Source organism: Limanda limanda, chromosome 21 (genome assembly GCF_963576545.1).
Source record: "Limanda limanda chromosome 21, fLimLim1.1, whole genome shotgun sequence".
Classification (NCBI taxonomy): domain Eukaryota; kingdom Metazoa; phylum Chordata; class Actinopteri; order Pleuronectiformes; family Pleuronectidae; genus Limanda; species Limanda limanda.
This window is the reverse complement of record NC_083656.1, coordinates 17,376,407-17,400,344: the sequence shown is the minus strand read 5'-3', so window position 1 is coordinate 17,400,344 and position 23,938 is coordinate 17,376,407. Positions and strand designations below refer to the sequence as shown.

The 23,938-nt window shown below is 40.6% G+C and overlaps 1 protein-coding gene across 1 annotated transcript in view; it reads right to left on the bottom strand.

Moving 5' to 3' along the window:
- Positions 1-23,938, bottom strand: part of radil2b (Ras association and DIL domains 2b) — a 37,619-nt gene that overhangs the window by 6,297 nt on the left and 7,384 nt on the right. The window contains exons 2-15 of the mRNA XM_061094455.1: positions 22,140-22,269; positions 20,320-20,522; positions 19,104-19,278; positions 17,139-17,371; positions 15,749-16,194; positions 11,565-11,861; positions 10,994-11,398; positions 9,987-10,024; positions 9,678-9,904; positions 9,232-9,344; positions 3,856-4,120; positions 3,156-3,328; positions 736-880; positions 437-621 (exon numbers count right to left, since the gene is read on the bottom strand). Of these exons, the coding sequence (XP_060950438.1) occupies positions 437-621; positions 736-880; positions 3,156-3,328; positions 3,856-4,120; positions 9,232-9,344; positions 9,678-9,904; positions 9,987-10,024; positions 10,994-11,398; positions 11,565-11,861; positions 15,749-16,194; positions 17,139-17,371; positions 19,104-19,278; positions 20,320-20,522; positions 22,140-22,269 (3,035 nt within the window). The remainder of the gene's footprint in view (positions 1-436; positions 622-735; positions 881-3,155; positions 3,329-3,855; positions 4,121-9,231; positions 9,345-9,677; positions 9,905-9,986; positions 10,025-10,993; positions 11,399-11,564; positions 11,862-15,748; positions 16,195-17,138; positions 17,372-19,103; positions 19,279-20,319; positions 20,523-22,139; positions 22,270-23,938) is intronic.

The following is a 23,938-nucleotide window of genomic DNA, read 5'->3' as shown; positions in this document are numbered from 1 at the left end:
TGGGAACACCTGTGAGCTACAGCAGTTCAATAAGGCCGTGGTCATGCATTTGAAATGATCATATTTATATTAAATAGAATATTATATATTTATGTTTGCTGTAAAAAGGACATATGTGATGATATGATAATGAAGGAGACAGCTCCACTACCGGAGGCTTCTGGTTTTTTGTAGGTTGTCAAACACATGAGTCCATGTTTAATAGTTCAACAAATATTTCCATTTCATGTTCTGGACCCTTTTGACAAACCCCAGGCTCAACATATTCAGATATAACAGGAATTAGTTCCTGGAGACGACAGTTTTATTACTATGCTAACTGTCACGCTCCCAGCTCTCTTTCACTTCCTTTTTCTCCCAGCGATATTTATATTGTTTAGTTTGCATATTTCAATATCATTTTAAAATATAAAAGCATGAATTTTCATTTTTGTACCTCATGCTCCAGAGTAGTTGTGACTTCAGTAGACTGTGGTTTAGGGAGTAGGGAAATAAACCCTTTGAGCTTGTCCAGCTGTTCACTTAGGGCTAAATCTGTTACTGCCCTTCTTAGTTGGAACTGGTAACCCCCGCCAGGCAGCTCCAGAGGATGCTGGGTGTCAAAACTTTCCAGGATATCAGCTGAGGAAGGAAAGGACGTGTTACATTCTACTTAAATGACATGATTTTCATATCCATGATTAGTATTGGACGCTGACGCAGAATTAACAGGCCACCAGTATGATCATCACTCACCAGTTTTAAGTACTGCTGCTTCATCCCGCACTGATGGAATCCACTTGTGTCTGCAGGAAGACCCTTGGCTGTATAGACTCAGTAGATGGCTCAGCTGGGCTGGACTCAGGGTAGGGTAGTGAGACCGCAAGGATATCCAAGATGTCTAAATATCCACACACACACACACACACACACATACACACCAGATCAACACAGGGAATACCAAAGAAATTGGTTGGTTGTAGTTTTCCGCATGGCGGACACACTCCACCCTCGACCCTGGTGAACACCCAGGGAATGGACATTGGATAGTGACTCTTTATAAGTACCTGGATGTTCACCTGAACAGTAAACTGGACTGGACTGATTTTCCCACTGCACTTCATAAGAAGGGCCAGAGCAGACTGGGCCAGCTCGGCCCTGTGATCCCCCTTGACCCAGTCAATGGTGTCAAAAGTATTCACATTCATTACTCAAGTAGAAGTATAGATACTAAGGTTTAAAAAGACTTCTGTAGAAGTTGAAGAATCAACTCAAGCTTTGTACTTAAGTAAAAGTGCAAAAGGACTGGTTTCAAAACTACTTAAAGTATAAAAGTAAAAGTAATGTAAGGGGAATCTTTTTTTCCATTAAGGACAAACTCTTAAGCCGGGTCTCAGGGGCCTATAGTGCACTACCCCACTTCCTTTTCTGAAGGCCATTATGACTATAATGTTATATTAAAATGTTATGTGGGAAAATGTGGGATGCACTCGGCTACCCATTTCAGCTGCATATATGCCCATTGAAATTGATCACATTTTATTACAATGCAAATACATTAGAGTACCATATGTGTACTACTGAGCATTAACATGCGTTTCATGGAGCGGAAGACATGATAACTAGTTGCAAATAAGTATTGCAATAGTGCAAAAAGTAAAACTTCAGTGGAAAGTTATCAATAACCTTTATTGGAAGAGACCTTGAGACCTTTGGACTCAATCCTGCATTAAAACAACACTACCAGTAGGCTTTGTTCAGCCGCAAAAGCAGCAGGTTCTCAAAGTTATTTGAGCATATGCCTGCGGAAGGATCATAACCGGTACAGCCTGATTCGACTCTGATCCAATTGTTTTCCCAGTAGACCACCTGCACCTTCTATGCACTCTGCACTTTACCTGAGGCTTCAGTGTTTAACTGTGCAACAGGGGTGTATTGTTAATACGGGGCGCCACCCCCTCTGAGATAAAAAAATTGTGTTTTAAACCTTTTATTGCTTCCCCTGTTTGCTGTCCTAAAGTGTCGTAACGGAGGTTCTGTGGACAACGACGTGGATGCGAGACCGAAACCATCTCTCTGAAAACTGCGAACAACATGAAAGTTGCCACAGTCTCTTCGACACAATGAGCTACATTTTTGCGGCAGGCCTAGCATTGCCCAGCAGCTCGATGAAGGCTACAGGATTGGCATATTGTGTGTTGTGTTGATTTGATTGATTCTGGTTTCAGTTTCCACAACACGGTCCTATCAGAGAGCACTTAAATCACCAGGTGGAGTTCAGCTTCTTCACTTTGAGGTGATAGGTCATTGTGTCTTTGTGACCATTGGACTGGTCATTGCCAAAGACCGTTATCATCCCCTGATATGCTTGACCAGCTGCTTCAGACTGCTTCCATGTAGTCTACTTCAGCAGGTGAGCCTACTTTTCCTTTCTGGGTAACTCTGCTCCAACACGTGGATCCCTTAAGCAGTGTATGCTCCCTGGAATTATTTATAATCGATAATGGTTGATTTGGTTTGGTTTTTATTGCCATTCTAGTTTAGGTTCTACAGCAGCACTAATCATGTTTTATTATGAACTATTCATCGATATGTTACAAAGGACCAAGGTGAATAGGTCTTGTAAGAATTGTCATGGCTCTTGGTGGCCACTAGAGAGCATAACTGTCCCATTTCTCTCCCTCACTCCTGTTATCCCTGGATCTTTTAATGTTTTCCTGGATTATCCTTGGTTGTTATCTCAAAAGTAACCTAGGATCTTGTAGTGAGAAAAGCTCAAGCAGGGATCAGATAGATCAGACTCACAGAAGTGGCAGTTAGAGGTTGCTTCATTGAAGCCTTTGACTGCAGGGCTTCTTAAGATTGCATGTCTCAGGTACATCAGGACCGGAACATTTGAAGCAACTCTCTCTTGCAGTAATCCATTTGATCAGACACCTTGTTGGTTGCGTTTAATGACTTGCATTCTAGACATCTAGATCTTAGGTTCTTAGCTGTGCAAACATTAGCAGCAGCTCGGCTCTCTGTCCAACAGATACATCATGTGTCTGTTAAACACAATGGGGCAAATTGTGACATTTAATGTAACAGAGCTTGTATGTTTCAGAGACGAGGAGACCTGTGTGTGTGCATGTGTGTGTGTAAGCGCCTGTGTGTGTGTTTGTGTGCGTGCGCACCTGCATTAAATTCTTTCTGGGTGTGGCAAGAAGATTGATAGCTGACGAGAGTGTGTCTGTGTGATCCAAGGCCAGTTCTCCCTGTCCAACTGCATGGGCCCAGTCCAGGAGCAAGTCAAGATTGGCCCGCATTTGCACACCTCTGGACCACTGGTAGAAACCCGGTTCTGAGCCTGTGTACAAATAAGGACAAAGTCATTTTCAAAAATAGTCACTAGTCATTAAAAACATTAATTTACTTGGATTTCTGACCCTTACAGAATGATATTTTGTTGTAAATGTTCCAAATGAATGTTGTGCTATGTTATGTTGCTTCTGCAATAGAGTTTTCTATTATTCCAGGAAACCTCTGCACCAGACCAATGTACACTTATAATTACAATATTTTATAGCTTTTTAAATTATTTATAATCTGTGATGGTTGATTTGGTTTGTTTTTTATTGACCATTTTAGTTTAGGTTCGAAGGCAGCACTACTCATGTTTTATTATGCACCCTTCATGCATGTGCTACGAAGGAGCAAGGTGAGTAGGTCTTTTAAGAATTGTCATGGCTCTTGTTGGCCACTAGAGAGCATAACGGTCACATTTCTCTCCCTCACTCCTGTTATCTCTGTGCGGGTGGTGTCAGATAGAGGCATAATAATAAACTGACACAATCTGTCTGAATGCTGTATATTATGTCTCTCATGCACTGGTACCTCTCTCCATTAGTGAGTTGACAAGTGATGCATTGATGAAGTAGAAGAGGTAGCCAATGAGCTGAGAAGAAATCTCTGGATGGAGCTGACAGTCTGAGAGCAGCATCCACGTCTCATTGAGGACCTCCACAACTTGCAGGATCTCTCCAGGGACCTGCAGTCCACTGCTACCCAGGACTCGAGCACTCTCAGAAGTCACCTGCCGGACAGGACTCCTTCTGAATGGGTTGCAGTCCAGAAGTCCAGGTAGGATGGGGTACAGGACCTGATAAGACAGATATGTTGTCGTTAAGGGAAACGTTTAGCTAAGGGTGACTCACTCGTCCATGTAGAACCGCAAAATGTTGACAATTCTTGTGGACCAGTTTGAGGTTGGAAAAGTTAACATTGTGTGGTGGATGCTCTGATCACTGGGATAAAAACAACACCCTCAAACCCAGATTTCAGACCACCCATATTGCCTCGACATCTGTCTGTCTCCACCTCTCCCACTGCAACTGTGATTTAAGATTATTTTGACAGAACCAGCAATCACAGGAATAAAAGGAGATACCATTTCCTCTCTTTCAGCCACGCGAGCCCATACAACGATGGCTTTGTTGAGCCTAATTGTACACAGACATCCCCTCTCCGTTCCATTCTCCCTCTTACACCCACCAAACTTCCTAAGCCAGCGCCAGCCTTAGATCCACATTCCTAAAAAGCTGAATATGGCTCATGTGGGCTTGGCATGGCTCTGCAACAGGACTGCTGAGTGAAGAGTTCTGGAGGAATCCACCCTGAGCTGCTCAGTTTACATTTACTGTAAGGCCCCACAGCCAGGGGCAGGCTGAACATGAACAGTACAACATAACCGCCACAGCTCCCGTCACACATGAGACAATGGAAATGGGTGAATATTGAGCCAAATAATGTTGCAGTGATTTCGGTTGGAAAATGTCGCTCAGCAGGGCCGTTCAATAATGCCGAATTCTGGGATCACCACATGCATCCACAGCATTTATTATCCCAGAGTCAAAAAGTAAATGGTGTATTCTGCTTTGTCTGCTTATTTGTGCTCTCATTGTGATGGACAAGTAAACACACAGTCTGACCACAAGTGTGTTTAAGTGCATCTGCATTCATCACAGCATGTCTACGGATGGAATAGCTGCTCACCAGTGGCGCCTTTTGTTTTCCATCCTCCAGCAATTACACTCACGCTGGATGGACGAACATGAAAACCGCCAAAATAAACAGATATTTTAAAAAACGTTCCCACTTCACTTTCAATTTAGATCTAAATTTCATCTGTAAATGAGCAAGTATTTTTCACTCCCTGTTGTTGTATTGTGAGAGATAAGTTGGAGAAATAAATATACTTAGCCTCAGTCTTTGTTGTTTATTTCTTGTTCAAACCTTGGAACATTAAAATGCCCCCTGCTCAAACTGTTGTGGATCAGCCTCGTTAAATTATGTAAGCACTGATCACTGTCATCTTGTGAAGTGTATGGATAGATCCATGTTTAAGTCACTAAGTTTACGCTAGGGTCACACTGGCCGAGAAATGGCTGCGGAACGGCTTGCTTTTCATTTCGGCCCCCATGTTGACAGATTAGAGCGTCCACAGTTCAGCGGTGGAATGAACGCTGCTCTTCACGAGACTCAACCTCTCACCTAATTTTTACGCCATCAAATTGGTAAGTGAAAGATCTTTTACCACAATTTCAATATTAATCTGCAAATGAATGCAGAACCGCTGGAGACATGCTGCCAGTGTAAGCAACAGACAAGGGCAGTAGCTAGGTTACCCCCTAGCTTGAGACTGGCAATTCGATCACATTCATTACAAATTCTGTTCTGTCAGTCCAGGAAAGATGTGAGTCTGAGCTTCCTCTGAAGTGACAGTCATGATGGATGACACAGCAGGTCTGGATTAACTGGCATGAACCAGAGAAACTGAACTATGTCAGCACCGTGGTGCACACAATGATTAATGCTACATGTGAAAATGATTTTTACACGTTGAAATGTGAATACAGCAAATTGAGTTAAGACCATAATCAGATTGTCTAAGATCTGCCGAATAGGATTGATCGAACATGTATTTTTAAGATTCAACATCTTAGTAGCTGAGTTTGTTATATCACATGAATAAGGAAGCAGTTCAATGACAATGAAAGAAAATTCATACATATGAACTAGCCAAGCTATAGCCTAGATTGGACTCTTTGAGATTGTTCAAACATTAAATTGTGTATGTTTTAAAGAGTATGTAATGGACAGCAACGTTTTAGAATGAATCTGGTTCCGGGAGGCTTTCTCCATTGACATTTCATAAAAGTTTTAAGTTTGGAACCAGGCTGACCAGCTACAAGATAAAACTGGCCATAACATAACATTTGATTCTAAGAAAAACAAATATTTGATAATGTAAAAAAGGCAAAGGTACAAGACTGTTCACATACTTATAAAGGAAAGGAACTACACATGCCATAAACCATTGTGAATTATGCCTTTAAACCAACTTCCAGCACTTTTTCCTGCATTTAAACTTGTTAACATAGTGATGCATTTTATTGTCTTGCATGTTTGTATATAGTGTTTCATGTTGTGTCGTAACCTAGTGTGATAGAGCTGATAGTTGCGATCATTGCTGATCGTAGCCAAAATTACATTTTTCTGGTTGAAGGAAACATTTCCAAGGTAATAGTGAGAGCTCCACCAATAAGATAATTCACTACTATACCTGAGGATTGTGGCTAGTGTAGTATGTGACATTGAAAAGAAAAGGCAATTTATACAGACCTCTGGCTTCTAAAGGAGCATATAACATCTTATAGCATTAATTAAACAGATTAGTCTCTCTAAACAGCTCTCAAACTTTAAACTGTCGTTTAGTTCTGTTCCCTCCTGCTCTCCATTACCTTAAGTTATTTGAGAGATTCTCTGTCTTTTTATCTAGCGCCATCATCTGGTCAAAATGTCCATCTTGTAGTAACCTTTTCATATTCAGTTCACTTTTGAATTTGACACAGAACTGATCTTTCCTCCTTCTTCAAGGATTTGAGTCAAAGTTTACAAACTACGTACACCAGGGTATTACATTATTTTAATATAATTATTCATTTAATTTATTCACAGAGGAACCAGATTCTTAGAGAGGCTAATCACATAAAATGACATATTTAAATTTCCATCGTACTGACTCTGGTACTCAGCCGACGCCTCCCTGAATTACGGGTGGGGGAGCAAATCTGTGAACTCCTGGGTTGCCCGTACCGGGGAATTCAGATTTTAATGCAACATGTCCAATTGAACATAAACTTCAAATTGGAGCCCGCATGTTAAAACCTCATGGCCATACTTTTATTATGTTTCTGGATTATTTATGGATTTACCGACCGACCACATCTGGAAGTCATTAGGTTCAACAGGCAGAAATGTTGAGAGAAACATATGCTGTCTGAGAGCAGGTAGTTAGATAACCACATCCTTCTGCGCTGAACCTAAAAAAAAGTGCTGTCTTAACTTTTTGGGAATTCATATAGTTTCCACTTTGGAGATACAATGTTGTATCACTGACTCTCTTCCTGCGTGGGGAAAGGCACATCTGAATTCCAGGACATGTGAGACCTTGGCTTGGCTGCTGCTCCTGTCAAACAAGTGCTGTGCTAATGGTATCTCTGATGCGGCTCAATACTGGACATGGTTTCCCTTTTCTCTGGCCCGCTGCTCATTAATTGGGCCATGTTGGTTTGGAGCATGCTGGTCAGTAGAGAATCTGAGTGGACACCCGCCTCAGCTATCAATAATGATTTGCTGCTGACGGAGAAGGAGGACATGCTCGACAGAGAGTAAATACGATACATAAACGGATGAGTCTCCTCTGATTAGTATTTTCTGATAGTTTCTTTACCCACAGCCACTGGAAATTTGTTAGAAACTTTCCGAGCACAATTCCATACAGTGGGTGTGGTGCTTCTGCGAAACTGCACACAACTGGAATCTGTGGTTGCAATGGTGAAATACCATTTTTCCTTCTTCCAAGTATGGTCTGTGAGAAAACAGTGTAAAATTTGGACAATTGAATTCCGCCTTTTAAGGTTTGCTATTTGCCTCCAAAGCTCTTTAATATACAGTAAACCTCTCCTTAAACCCCTACAAGGAGTTTTTAACTGGTTATGAACTGGTCTTATTTTAATATTGCCGCCTCTTTATGACCTACAACAACAAATGAGACAATGAGACAGAATTATGGCATTTTCTATATAAACTTTTTTCAATGTCTGTCCAGTCTTAAGACCAACTCCATCCTTTCTTAAAACAATACAAATAAGATCAGAATGACAATTACGCCGCATCACTGTTGCAAGATGGGAATTGTTGAAATATCGTATCAGAAGCTTAAAATTGTCATTTTTGGGTGACTTATCCCTTTAACAATACACATAGACTATACAGTGAGAAGTCTTCGAGATAAATGTTTCACGAAATAAACTTTCCAAACATAGACAGACGTTTGTGAAATTAGTAGGTAGAGCTGAAACACAAAAAAATACCTGTACTTAGGAGGTGCAAAGTAAGTAATATATTCCCTGTTAGTATAAGTGGAGCTCTGAGATATTTCCTTGTGTAGCCTTGTACTGGTTGGGAACCTTTTGCTTGAATTTACCCTTCTTAAGATCTTTTAGTATCTTGTGTGACAGTGTTATAAAGTAAAACACGTCTTGTACTTCATTCATACAACTAGTGTCTCGTCACGGCGCAGGAACCAAAACATTTGAGGTTGCTATGCAAGTCTTCCTTGGCAATGCCCGATTCCTTCATCCTCCTTCAAAACACACACACACACACAGACACACACACACACAAAGGACCTTAGTGTCCTGTCTTTCCCATGTTATAAAGCCCCCAGTGTGGTCTGGCAGTGTGGCTTGGACTTCTATTAGAAAGCTGCCAGAGCAGCTAACTAGGCTCTTTATTCTCAGCCTGTCTCTCATTATTTTCCTTTCTTAAACGACATCATAATCAGTGAGTGGACTAGATGGAGCCTGACTACATGCTTCTCATCTAGCCAGCAAGTGTTGGAGAAAAATCCTGGAAAATCCTCTTAAGTACAGTAACAAATACTTTGCTACTGTAACAAATACTTTGTTACTGTACTCAGAACCTGTACTTTTATACACTACTTTTACTCGAGTAAAGAGGTTGAATCAGCTGCTCTTCTACATGAGTATGGAATGTGTGTTCCTTTTCCACCTCTAGTAGAATATGCACAATATTACTTTGAAAACCATGTTATCACCATATATCAGTGCTTTCCCAGGATTGTCTCATGTAACAAATTACTCTGATTAATGAACACACATACACACACCTATGTCATCCTCTCACCTTGGTAATGTAGTAAACACACTGCTGGAAGGCAAGCATGATGACCTCCTCCAGAACAGCCATAGTTTCCTCACTGGCTGAGCGGACACAGGACAGATGGAGCTCCAACAAGGCTGAAAAGCACACACACACAAACACACGCACACAAATACATACATATGTCTATGAATGATGTCGTTGTATTTTAAAATATTGCGCATATCTTTATAAACCATGTACTGTATGTATATTTCAAAAGAATATAGGCAGGAAGATAGCGAACTAAATGTTATTTGTCTGTCTTTAAACCTCAGCAATACAAAAAAATGCAAATGAAAAATGGGGACAAAAGCAATTCTTCCACACAACTACTTTACAGCTGCAACCAAGTATGCTCATTTGCAGCTTATTTGTTCATATGGTAACACAATCATTGTTTCAAATATAAAAATCAACAGGTGACCAACCTGTGATCTCCCCCTCATGGGTTTTATCTCCTTCCCTCTCCTCGCCCTCCTCCCGTCCCTGATCCTTCCTGGCTCTCCACTCCAGAATAAGAGGCAGCTGATACTGGACGAACTGCAGCAGCTCCAGACTGTTGGACATCCATACCACAAGGGGGCGCAGTCCTGAGATGACTTCCAAAAGGCGGAGAGGGTGAAGGTTCTCTGAGGTTGAGCTGTCACCGTTGAGACTGAAAGTCAAGATAAAAGAATGTCTGTTGTGTGAGAGCATGTGAAAGTGATTGTTGAAGAAAAAGAGTAAGGTGTACTTACACGTCAGGTTGATCTGCAGCTAGATCCTTAGTGTGCTCCTGCAGGACAACGATTCAAGTCACAGTCAGAACAGAAGTGTGTGTTAATCCAAAGATCATAGGAAATGGGAAGTTGAGACGAAATATATAAAGAGTGCTATAAAGAGTAGGCCACAAAAGGGAGGTCGCCAAGAGTTAAAAATATCACCACTATACTTTAATATGTTCATTACGATGAGAATTCAGGGATTGTTTTTTTCACAACAGACTTGACAAGCCACAATTATGTGTCTGTGGCACTTGCAGGACTGTAACAAACATGATATCCTGATGATGGCCAGAAGTTAGCAGACTAGTCACGGAAAAGGTTTAGCAGTTGTCAGTCAGGGCATGTTCGTGCGTTTTGGGGGGCGTAGCTTTGGCAAGAGGGTCGATGGGAGGGGGTGGGATGTATTGGTGGCTGTTTTTCAAAGTGCAGCCTGCTCATGCTAGTTCTTCCAAGATTACCAACCCTGTCTTTAAATAACGCCCAGCTAGTTTACTCACCCATCAGCAGCCACTGGGCGAGCTGAGGGGTACAGCATGTTCATCAGAGCTTCTACAGGAAATGTTAAAACATCCAGCTAAAGACACTAAAAGGATTCATAAATCTGAATGCAGGATAAGGTGATCATTTTTTGGGTTGGTCCCAAGTGACTCACTCTTAGCACTGAATCTAGTGCTGGTACAAAAACAATACATGGATACTGCGATTATATCGTTTTTATTAGCTGTGAATTAAATATATATGATAATTCTTAAATGGAATACATTAGTGCTGAATATCCCACTTATGATCAAATTAATTAAGAAATTGAAATGTATGGGTTCCAAGTGTTTCAAACCCTCTATATCATGACATTTATGTATATTTGAAAAAGTGAACATCCTCTAATCAAAAGCAGGTGGTCCCTTATGCACCACCAGCTAACGTTAAATATTATTAATATAATAATAATTGCTCGTATCATCTCTTTAACCACAACTCACCCACATGGCACTCTGAACTTCACTGGCAATGAGCAGCAGGAGCCTGCGGAGGTCTGAGTTATGAAGACATGTTGTTGAATGTTGAATGCACATGCACAGCAGAAACGCTGCAGTCAGTGGCGGTCTGTCTTCAACTCCAGCCCCGCCCATAGCAACTATCTCCATGACAATGCAATCCTCGTCCTCCGTCTTGTAGTTCAGAGTCAGGCTGTGGCCTTCAGGTGATTTTAAAAAAGGAGGACCTCTGCTTAGGGCCTGGTTGCTGCTCGTGCTGTGGGGGTCGGTACAGGTTGAGGTGCAGATATTGCAGAGGTTAATTTCTGCAGTATGGTTTGTTGAGGTGTTGTGAGTCAGCATCCAGGGGACAGCAGACAAGCTGGGCTCCGGTGCAGCCCCATTCACTTCCTTCATTTTAAACAGAGAAAAAATATTTGTACAATATCATGTTCAAAATACAAACATGAGCAACTTCAGGACAGACACAAATCTGTCAGATATCTAATATAAAGATACAGAGGATACTTTTCATTGTACAACCTACACTCATTGTCCGGGTAGACTGGGGTTTTACCTTGTGCAGCGAAGCTGAGGGATCTTTGAAAAGAAACAGGTAGCATTGTCCCAGGCCGATGACATCACCAGGACTAAGCTGTACTTCCTCTTTGAGCACTTCACCATTCCAGGTGACCACAGCATCCTGACAGGGGCAGAGCACCGTGGGACCCCCAACGCTATGGCGGGATAAATAGCAGTGTCTCGAAAGGATATCGGTGGCGAAGAGGAGGATGTCATGCTTGGACCCATCTTCCTGATCACTTTGCCGTCCAATTAAAATGTTTGTCCCCGCAAGTAGGTAGATGACAAAGTCCTGAGTGGGGTAAAAAAAATGACAAGTTATCATACCATCTGAAAATATCTGAGTGAAATGGGCAGACAACCATTTTCACGTTCTTTCCCAATGTATTGTTAATGAGCTAACATTCACTACTCAGCAGTTATACTTGCACATGTTTTTTTATATGAATTCACTGCATAATCTTTCTGTCTTTACAGTTTGCCTCCTGTAGCAAATTGTTTGGTAGATTGCAGTGGCGGATCTACGATTTTGCTAAATCAGGGGCCATGGACAGGCCATAATTTACACATGAAAATCAAGAGGTAATCTCATTACTATTGTATGCTCTACAAGCAAAGTGTGCTTGTGTTATTGTATTTCATTTACAGTTTAATACATATTATATACATATTATATATATTTGATTGCCCATTTAATAGTTATGTTAATAACTATGTAATTTAAATTTTCGATAGATAGATAGATAGATAGATAGATAGATAGATAGATAGATAGATAGATAGATAGATAGATAGATAGATAGATAGATAGACAAATAGATAGATAGATAGACAGATAGATAGATAGATAGATAGATAGATAGATAGATAGATAGATAGATAGATAGATAGATAGATAGATAGATAGATAGATAGATAGATAGATAGATAGATAGATAGATAGATAGATAGATAGATAGATAGATAGATAAATAGATAGATAGATAGATAGATAGATAGATAGATAGATAGATAGATAGATAGATAGATAGATAGATAGATAGATAGATAGATAGATAGATAGATAGATAGATAGATAGATAGATAGATAGATAGATAGATAGATAGATAGATAGATAGATTGTGCTTTATTGATACTAAATTGGGAAATTATTGAAATTATTAAACTGTTTTTTTTCAATGGAATTTTGAATTGTTACTTCAACCTGAATTTGCTATCTGGGTTGATGTGACTGTGGGAAAAGAACATTTAATGAGAGTGAGACTGACTCAATATTTTGTTACATAAGACTAATAGTAAGAAAGAAGAGATTAAATATGGTCCTGACATTTATTACTTCAAAAAGCAGCTACATAACAACAGAACCTCAGTGAAAGCTAAGCGGTCTGATAACATTGAGGACATAGAATTATAGTCTTGATCCAAGCCTGATTAGAAAAACAATGTTTTATTAATCACAGTGAGTGGCGAGCACAATGTGAAGGGATTATTGTGTTTAACCTTCTCCTTGTGACCTCTCTTTTCCAACAGGAAAGATTTAACCAACTGAATGAATTCACCAATAAACTCTCAAAACTTTTTTCAAAATTGTGTTGGATCTTTAGGGAAAATAAATGTCAGGCACAGGACTACATGAGACTCAACCTCTCGGTATTTCCCCATGTGTATTAAAAACCAGGAACGAGAGACACATTGTTTTTTTTCTTTTTCTGCTTCCTGATCAGTGTGTCAACACAGTTTCTTTCCGCATACAGTTTGTGAGCAATTGCACTATTATTCTTCCTTCAAGTCTCTCTCTTAACACGAAAAAATAAAAAACAGGCTGTTAGAGATGCAGGTCTGACACATGATGCAGAAAAGTGCTCAAAGGGAATAACTCACTTAATATGTTGTCTGAACCTTTTGTAGTATGTATGAGGTGGAATGAGGACATTTCTGTTCTTACACACTGCGCGCACTTTACAGCAACAATGGTGCAAGTTTTACTATCAAATTTAATGATTATTTTCAAACAGATCTTCAACTTGGCTGGTTTACTCGCCATAAATCCTTTAAGATGTGGAGCCAAAGCTCAAGATTTATGTGCTCGCACTGTGCAATCAGATTGTCTGACACAACCTGAATGCTCACTGTACGTTGCGTCGGCTTCACCAGACCAGCTTGGAACGTGTTTTTTGTCAAAGAAGAAGAGAAAGATTGTTTGCTAACAATGCTAAGAAGGGGAAAACTTGCGGCCTTACTCATATAAGCCATTCCGTGATGGCTTGACATTTTGGTTTGGCTATTTTGCAGAAAGAAAGCAGACCAAGTTTGAGGCTGCTGTATTGTAAATGTATCAAATACCTACACTGTGATTATTGTGCCGCGAGAACCCCTTCATCTCCTTCTTTTTCTTTCTTGTTTTGCGATTGCCTCATGCCATAAAATACATTTCTTTGGGTTTTGCCATTTCGCACAGTTGAGTGAGGAAGAAAGTGTAGAATTTAGGGAATCGGCTCTAGTCTATACTCTGAAAACAGCCGTCCAAAATTTATGAATTTCCTCTGTGTTTTACCTCTGTGTCTCATAAATCGTCTCAAATCTGGCTCCAATCACGCAGCCTTTTTACAGAGGAATAAAATGGGCCTCTCATGTTTTGTGCTGATGATTGTCAAATTTTCTGCTGAAACGGTAGCTGAGATTGTTAGCTCTACTTAAGCTACTTAACCTGTAAAGTTGCTCACTGTTGATGATCCATATAAAATACCAAAGATTGCATGACAAGATAAAATGTATGATAATCTTGTTAACAATATAAATTAACATACAAATGTTTTTTTTACCCTATCAAATTCTCTGTTGTTTTTTTCAGTTGCTAACTACCCTAAACTCTGGATGTACTGGTTGGTTGTGGGTCTTATTGCATCCTGTAAACATGCAAAGTTAAAAGTGGGGTTGCTCATTAGTTTCTGAAACACATTTCATCTTATTTGTTGAAATCAGATAAAGACATCTAAAATTTATTTTTAAAAAGATGGTGTCTGTGGCCATCTAATTCAGACCGAATGAAATGACTGGTTGTGGTACCTGTCACTAATGTACCTGCCTGCCTGCATACACCCTGCCTGTGTTCTCACTGCGCATGACCAGCGATTGCAAGACATTTAGGCCGGCTCATGCATCTGCGTTTTCAGGGGCCCTCAAGAGCCCTTGCGGGCCCCTTACATGCGTCGCCCAATTTTTCTAACTATACGGCAAAGCTCCGCAAGCCGCATGCAGCCCGCAAGGCTGTGATTGGTCTGCTAACTACATCCTTTCCGGAGTCGCATTTCCGGTTTCATGCCCCAAAAACCACAGAAGATTTAGAAGAACCAATATGGACCAATTAGAATAGCGTTTGGCAGAAGAGATAAGGAAGTTTGACCACTAGTATAACCCGTCACTGACTGGCAGATTTGTTCACCAGAAAAAGCCTATGAGGAGCCGCCGGGGTGATGTCAATAAACAGTCGACAACTACTGCCACACACAAAGAAGGGCCGACTTCGACAAAAAACATTACTCCTTCTAGTGGTCTGGTGGCGAATTGCTTTGCATCAAGCACAACCCTTGGGGAACCATAAATTAAAACGAGTCCATCGACACAGCGTGAAAAGCCGCAGACGCAGTTGCAGAAGCATGCGCCGGCCTTTAGTGAGCGAGTTACAGAGAGGTTGGCTTCATCGGTGGACTTATAGTGTTTAGCTGCTGTAGCCTTGATGAGACGGCCGATGGGGGGGGGGGGTTTGGATATATCAGTTACATTTTTTCAAAGTGTAGCCTGCTCTCATTGCTTTTCCATGATTAGCAATCCTAGCATTAAGATATAGTTTGTTAATGATGTGCTACCTGGCTTTGGAAAATATGGTTACTACTGTAGACAGCAAGCTTGTTAACTGAAGCTTTCATTACACCAGATTAAAATAACATTAAATCTGATCCTATTAATTTTACTGTTGAATTTGTGGCTCTGGAGAGGCTTTAAAAAAGCACCACCCCCTATAAACTATTGCTCTCACTACAGCCTCCTGTACAACAATTCAACATTTAGAGAAAGTACCAACTTAAGAGTTGTGATATGTTTTCTAAGTTATGAAGATCAGGGTTTGGGGGGATGGGTTTCGTAAAAAGTGGATTGTGGCGTGTGTCTGAATGAGCTACCTGTGCGGGGCTGCAGCCCTGCAGCAGCAGCAGGTATGGACAGTCGTGAGGAGGGTGAATGGAGTACTGTGTAGTGTTATCGTCGCTGCTCTCCGTCTCCTCCCTCTCTGACTCCTCTCCTTCCCGCTCGCCTCTCGGCCTGGACAGACAGAGGGTCTCTGTTGTTGCCTGCGGCCCCTCGGAGCGATCCGCGAGGCTGTGAGTGGGGTTCTGTTCCGTGCTGGTTTTGGGGCGCTCGTAGCACTGCAGTAAGGCTTGATTCAGGCTTTCGCTTCGATCCTTCACACATTTATCTGTGTCCTGTCTCGTCTGGGTATCAGAATCTAAAAGGTCCATTTCGCTTTTGCTCCGCCACAGCGTGTGACTTCGCCCCATAGTCCTGTCTATGAGGGTGGAGGTCACTCGGGAGCGGCTCTTCTGCAGCTTTCGAGCCTGGGCATTTATACCTAACAGGGAGAGGGACAAACACATGGAATTGGTGTTATAACTATGTGCTAATTGAACTGCTATATAAATAGATTAATCTCGGGGGTAATGGGTTTGGCGATAGGGCAACACCCGTTTCTTTGTTCCTGAAGTAAGGTGAGGTCTGTTTGTGTGAGTCTGTGTGTGTTCGCTCGTTTGTACATCATGTGTTTATGCCAGAGTCAACACAGAGAAGCCCCACACAGGAAACAGACCTCAGTGGAAAGAAAGACAGAGCTTGTGGAAAAAGAAAAAAAAATCACCCACACAGCAGGAATTCACAAGCTGGCACCGATAGACGACTATCACAAGTTGCGTCATTCATAAAATCAGAGCACAAAACAGGACACACACTTACACCGTGACCACAGCTGTGTCAACCACAGCCAGGGTCTGCAGCGGAGACGATAGCTGAAATGACAGAAAGTGGTCTCCGCCCTGCACATTTGAATTTGCAGTGCCATGCAGTGATTGTTTCAAGCGTCTATGGAAAATTGATCATGCATCATGCTAGGTAAACATCATTGGACAGGATATTTTCCCATGTAAAGCCGTTATAGTATTAAAGACAGGGTGTGTAGCTGGAACAACACTATTTAAATCCTAGGGTGCCTCACATAAAATGTTCTCTGACATTGTTATGGCAGTAGGAATGAAATATAAGTCCAACTTTGTAACAGAAATTGAAAAGAGTGAATAAAAAGTAACTGCAGACTTATTAAAATGTAGTTTGGTCTGTGCGGCTTGGCAGATTAAGTGTGTGCCAAAAAAACACGTTTTGACTATGAGAACTGGATTTAATACTGTGTGGTATTTAATGGAACAAGCCCATTTTCAAGGACTACAGACAACCTGAATCAGGATGTGGTGAGCTGTGAAATGATCCGTCCCTAGAGCACCTTAACGCTAAAGTCAGACACTGTACCAGCAGTGATGGTGTCTTTGTCTTTGGATGTCTTTTCCTCTACCAGGCTCCTCCTCTGGATTTCAAACCGTCTTGCCAGGCCTTCTCTTGGTTTCCATAGTGACTGCAGGAGGAGGGGCTTCTCGTGGTCGCCGACGACTCTAAACCCTTCGGTCCTCCACTGGTTCCCTCCAGTGGAGCCAATGGTGTCACAGAGAACGTAGGACTCGGCCTCCTCCTTACTCAGGCCATACCTGTGGGACATAGTTGGAATGGATATAGTCATCAAAATGGAAAAAAATGGTTGATAAATTTAAGTTAATGAACACCAATTGTCTCAACTTTCAGTTTCTTCCATTTTAAATCACTGTTAAAAAACCAAGTCTACTCTACATTGTACTGAAAACTACAGACTCCTGATGGTGCCATCAACAAAGATAGACAGCGATCTACGTATATGCCAAAAGCTTCAAACCCAGGGATACTGAGCAAAGAACTTAAAAGCTACATAAACTTCAGCATTTCTATATGACTTAAAATCAAATGCTGACATTTTAGAATCATTTTAAGGCTGCCATAAGTACATGAAGTTCAACACAACACGCATATCTCTTACACCGATCATCTTATCAGCCTTGTACTTGGTGTATTGTTTATAGCCTGAGAAAGTCTAACAACTGGGCCAAACCGTGAGTCAAAATCGAAGCCAGATCATTTTGATTAATTGATTATTTTTATTTCACCACATCTGACTGACAGAGTGACACACTGTCATGACAACAACATTTAAAGAATCACTACCTGTTTGACATATTGTCTTCATTCTGAATTAGCTCCAGAGCATCCACACAGGACAAGAGAACAGGCAGGTTTAGCACGGCCACTGCTCTCGTGAAACAAAGATTGCATAGCTCGCTACATGCAAACCAATACAATATTGTATTTTATTTCATATATTGATTGCATAATTACTATCCCCTCCTGGAAATTAATACAGTGAACATAGTAAAGCTATTTGCACATTGAGCAACATTAGAATTCATTTTGGTGTTGTGTTGGCCAACGTAGACTAAAAGTCCAGTTCTTTAAAAAGTCTGTAAATAAGTAATGCATTCAAATATATTTTGGTTTCAACATGCTCCCACACTTTTTTTAATGTAGAGATAATTCCGTTAACAATGGGTTTGGCACAACGCTTGTTTATTCCCTATCAATTGACAAACATTGATTACGCACCTTTAATGTTAAACACTTTAATATGCAAATATTAAATCTGCCAATTCCTCTACACAAAGTTTGTTTCTAGTTGTTTCTTCATACTTATCAAAGTTAAATCTTATCATGATATTCCATTAAACCGCCACACAAGTGTCACAATGTCGCCAAGCGCTTAATGTGTTTGCTTATCCGTGTGTGCTCTAATATTTATACAGCTGAATGCCACTGTTACAGTTTACATTTTCACTGGGGGGGAAGAAGAAATGATTTGCTCTTTCCTCTACAAGCTGAATACCACTTGTATTAATCATTCCATTATGTTGTTGGCCGAAATATCAGCTCAGCCTTCCAGAGGGGCCGTCTCCGAGCTGTGCCCGACTGGCTGTCTTTCACTCAGATCTGTGGTTTGCTCTCGACCTTTTCGGAGCTACCAAATGAACAATTTGGCAAAGACACACGCTGCGTGCACTGTACTGCAGTTACAACAAACGGGTCAACTCGACCTTGTTCGACTCAAATATAATCACCACAACATGAACATGCTTTTACCTTTCATCAACTGCCAAACCTTAGTGCATCAAAGACCTTTCTGATCACTTAATTTTGCACACAAATGATGTAATACACAAGTGTGTTGCAGCAAAGGAAGCATGTGGACATGCACATAACTCATCCTGAGTACACACACAGAAGGACACACATACAAAAAAGACCCATATGGCAGGCAGACGCACATACACACACACACATACGTACACCTAGTCTTACCGTTCAAGGGCCTCTTTGACTAGCTCCTTTGCACTGGAGTGTGTGGTGGCCAGGACGCTCTTATAGTGAGCTCCTTCACAGAGTTCATTCCCAAAGATCTTCAGGATTCCTGGAGCAGTGATCTGATTGGACAGCTCCGACGGGTCATCCGCAATTAAAGCGTCCTCACAAATCACTGCATCACATGACATGGCCACAAAGGACAGTGTTAATGCAGGGGGTTTAGTTGTCGTTCATGAGCACAATGACAGAAGGACATCCGCCATCAATCCACATGAAAATACAATCAGTTTACCAATACAACTAATCCACTAAGCATCAGTTGGAACAGTATTGTTGAAGACAAACACAAGTCATTCAAATCCCCATTTTAGGATTCAACAATTTGTGACAGTATAGAGTGATAGCTGTATACATAGTGCTACACAAATATGTATTTACCACACAGACCATGGAATATATGAGTCTCCCCTTTTACCTTAACACAATATGAAATGCAGTATTACAGAAATCATATCACACACACTCGTGTCTCCATGATTTCAGAGGACCTTTCATTGATTTACTGGAGACTAACTCTAACCTTAACCATAGTTACTACTTGCCTAAAGCTCACACTAACCTTAACTTTGACCTTAACCTTAACCTCAACCTCAACCTCAACCTCAACCTCAACCTTAAACTTAACCTTTACCTTAACTTTAACCTTAATTTAACCGTAAAGCATTTATTCACCAAAAATGTTGTGACTGTGTAAACAGATTTAGGTCCCCACAACATGAGTACTATCCATACCACACACACACACCTCCAGTTTGGGGGTCTCATAAAGGAAAGTTTAAAAAAAACACAAATAATTATTATGGCTTTTGGTCTCACAATGCAACTCATGAGATAATTTGGTCAGAACCTGTCAAATAACCACATTTCCTCTGCTCCACTTTGTAATGCCGAATTTCTGTTATACATTTGTGGTCTCTAAAGTGGAAGTTTAGGGGATAACACCCTGATGACATCATCTGGATTACCAGAGTCACAAAGGATGTGTCTGTTTTTCTCCTTCGTGATTGGTCAACTGACATTTAAGTTTTAAATTGGAATTTCCTTTGAAAGTAAATCTTAAAGTGAATATTACATTGATGATTTATTGATGGGAAAATGCCACACATAGCACCAACAACAATACAAGGAGAAAAGTAAAGTCAGGGGGACGTACTGCTGCCTTTCCTGGCCTGGGTGGACAGTGATGACCTGAGACCCGCTGTCAGCAACATGGAGTCTGAGCTGGAGGTGGGGGCACGAAGGAAGACGCCTGACAGACGGTTGGTATGGCGACGGATGCCGCTCTTGCTGGGCTGTCTGATGACCACGCCCTCAGCTGACCTGCTGGTGGATGAACTGCCGGTGGATGAAGCAGATCTGATCCAAGAAGGAACAAGAGACCTCCATCAAGATCCTTGAGCAAGAGACTAATTTCAACCCAAGCTGATCTTATACCTATGACTCTGACATTCTTATGAGGAGGAGATGATAGAGGGGGAGATAAACGTTATTGGGATTAACAGTTTCTTACCATCAAGTTAAGAACAGGGAGGGGGAGAAAATGAATGGTTCAGAAAGGAGAGAAAAATGAACGACTTGAATGACATTGAAGAGAAAATAATTAGGAGTAAAGCAAAGTAATCAAAATGAGAAAACTTTCGAAAACCATTCATCCGTTCTGTTTATTTTGTGCCACATGCTCGATTTCCACATGAAATTTGATGCAAAATAATAGATCTGCTTTTTTAATGTAATTAAAACAATTAGACTTCAGTTTTCATGTTATTTTACCTATTTTGAAAACAGATTTAACTTGGAAAAGTGAGAGACATGTTTTTTACTTACCCCTTTAACAGATACACATCTATCTATTTATTTTAAATATGCCGGTCTTAGAAATCACAAAGTTCTAACACCATGCTACAACACAGTTAATACTGAGCATACATACAAGTTTGTCCCCAACACAACAATGTCCAGTCTCCACCAGCTTCCCACAGAACATAGGAAATAATGAAGTCTTGTTAACACAAAACAATCTTATAAGCTTCTTAACACTGTGGCTCAAAGGTTCGCTGCAGTTATGCAACCACTTGGGTGTTACACAAATTGAATAAAATTCTTAAAAATAATGATATTAGTTAAACTATTGTTCTTTAATGACAGACTGATGATGAGTATGATGGAGTGATGGCACATGAGCAGATCCTCAGAGGTTTAGTAGTTTTAGTAAAATATGTTGTTGTGTATTTTGAGGTACTTTAAAACTTTAAAAGTACTGTGGTATTTTTTATTTGTATATGGTTGAAAAAATGTTTATGACATATTTGGCTTCAGTTGTATGTTTTTGTTTTGTGGTTTTCTTTTTTAACTTTTAAACTTGGATATAGTATATATTTATGATTGGCATGATGATTATGTTGGAGTAATGGTACCTGTACAGACTGTCAGTGGTTTAAAAGCTTTAGTTGAGGCTTAAAAGCACTTAAGTACCTTGTGGTATTTTTCTAGTTGTGTAAGGTTGACAATGAAATTCAAACTATGAAGCTTCAGTTGTATTTTTATAAGTTTTGTTTTTTTGTTTCACTTTTAATAGTATATTAGTGAAACTATTGTTCCTTTATTACTGACATGATGATTATGATGGAGTGGTGATACACATTGTCAGTGGTTCAGAAGTTTTAGTTGAGGCTTAAAATAATTACTTTGATTGAAAATTAAATTAAAAACATGTGGCTTCATTTGTATTTTTATGAGAATAGTTTTTTTTTAAATTTATTTCCTCTTCACTTTATAACTAAATAAATCCTATACTTCCCCCACCTTTCTAACCAATTAAAACACTTGACTCTCTACAGGAGATGTAGTGGAGTGAAGAGAATACCTCTTTCTCTGCAGAAGAAAATGAAAAAGTGAAAATGCGTGTATTAATATAATCTACAATAGTCCTCAGAGAAATACACATGTATTAAGTGTAAAGTACTTCCTACTCACTGCTCGGACCCATCACTTGTCTTCCTGCCCAGCTTGACGAACCGTCTCTTTACAGAAGCTGCAGGCAAACTCGTCGGAATTGGTGGAAGAGAACTCAGCTCCTCCATCTGATTCATCCCTGTCTGATCCACTTGTGTGTTTCAGTTCTCTTTAAGTCAAAGATATAGAGCTATCATGTCCCACAAGTCCGTGATGTACCCGAGTTGCTGACTCTCATTCCTGGGACGTTCCATCCAGGACTGGCAGCACAAAGCCATCCAGCTGTCCCTTCATTTTACGCACTCCGGAACAGACGCTGCAGATGTTTCTCGCCCTCATCCAGCTGTTGGAGCTGCTGTAGCCAGGCTGTTCAGTCCGGGTCGAGTTACAGCTCACAGCCTCATGTGTCACGCTGGCGAATGAGATTGAAGAAACACAGATGAATGACAGGAGTTTGGAAATAAGAGATCTGATCACGCCCGATGACATGTACTACGTGACACTCCATGCAGGCAGTCTGTTTCAAATTCACAACGAACCCGCTCTCCAGATGTACGTCCACGGCGCAACTGCTTGGGGGTGCCAAGTGCGCACACGCCCGCCCGCCCGCCCACCCACACTAGAACTTTCAAAATAAAACCCCTCACAGAGACGCACGGTTCGTATTTTTAACCGAATCACCCGCTCAATGAATAAAGCTCTGATTGAAAAAGACTCTGCAGTCTGTATAAAATGTGCGCAAATGCGAATCAGCCCCGTGACAGAGAAACGCTCCTCCTGTGCGCCATGATCCAAACACTGCTGCGTCCGCGCATGGCTCCATCTTCTGGCTGCGCACAGATCACAAGTCAGATTACATGATTTCCTCGGACCAGCTCTTATTGCCTTATTCAAACAACATGCAAGTGGTGGAATTATGTGATCACACGTGGCTAACCTCAGTGTGTGTAAATATGGGTCTATTTTATTGGTGGTAATAACAAATGTTGGGGCTAAGCCTAATGCAGTATGAGTGGGAACCTTTTCATTTCAATAACATTTAAAATGTTAATGCCTTAATCTGAAGGTAGCCAGTTACTATGTTGACATTACAGGAGATGTTTTACTGACAAGAGGCAAAGAAGAGAAACAAACTATAACAGTGGCAATTATCATCATGAAGTCATTGTGACTTTAAGTCCATATGGGCCACGGCCACTGTACACAACCACTGGATCCTACATGTCCCATAATGGTGGCCTCATTAGAATGTACAGCCTCCATTAAAATGTGTGAGCCAAGATAACCCTGGTTATTTAATCAGGTTTTAATGATCTATTGAGGTCTCCTGAGTTTTATTACACTTCAGTTGTAACACATACATGAATTGAGTTTGTTCAAATAAAATTTAGCAAGTTATAGAAACACAACAATAACTTTAATTTAAAAAAACTTTATTCATTCATTCACTCACCAATTTGGATATTTTTTAAAACTGGCATACTATCTCAAACCATACTTACTCACATGCACATATGCTAACATACATACACAAATACATGAAACAATCCGTGAATGCGACAAAATATATTTATACAACATCAGTGGACATAATCAATATCAATATTTAACGAAATCCTGATCCAAACGCGAGTTGTGTGTCACATGTGTCTGTCAATTGACCACTAGAGGGCGTGCTTAGTCCCTTTGTTGAATTAGACCAACTGAACATGTTTGCATTCACTAAAATACTGTTCTTGATCAGAAGGAGATTTAATGAAGAGCAATGAAGCAATTAACACATGCAACATGTATCCCAATGCAGCAGCAATGCAATCTCA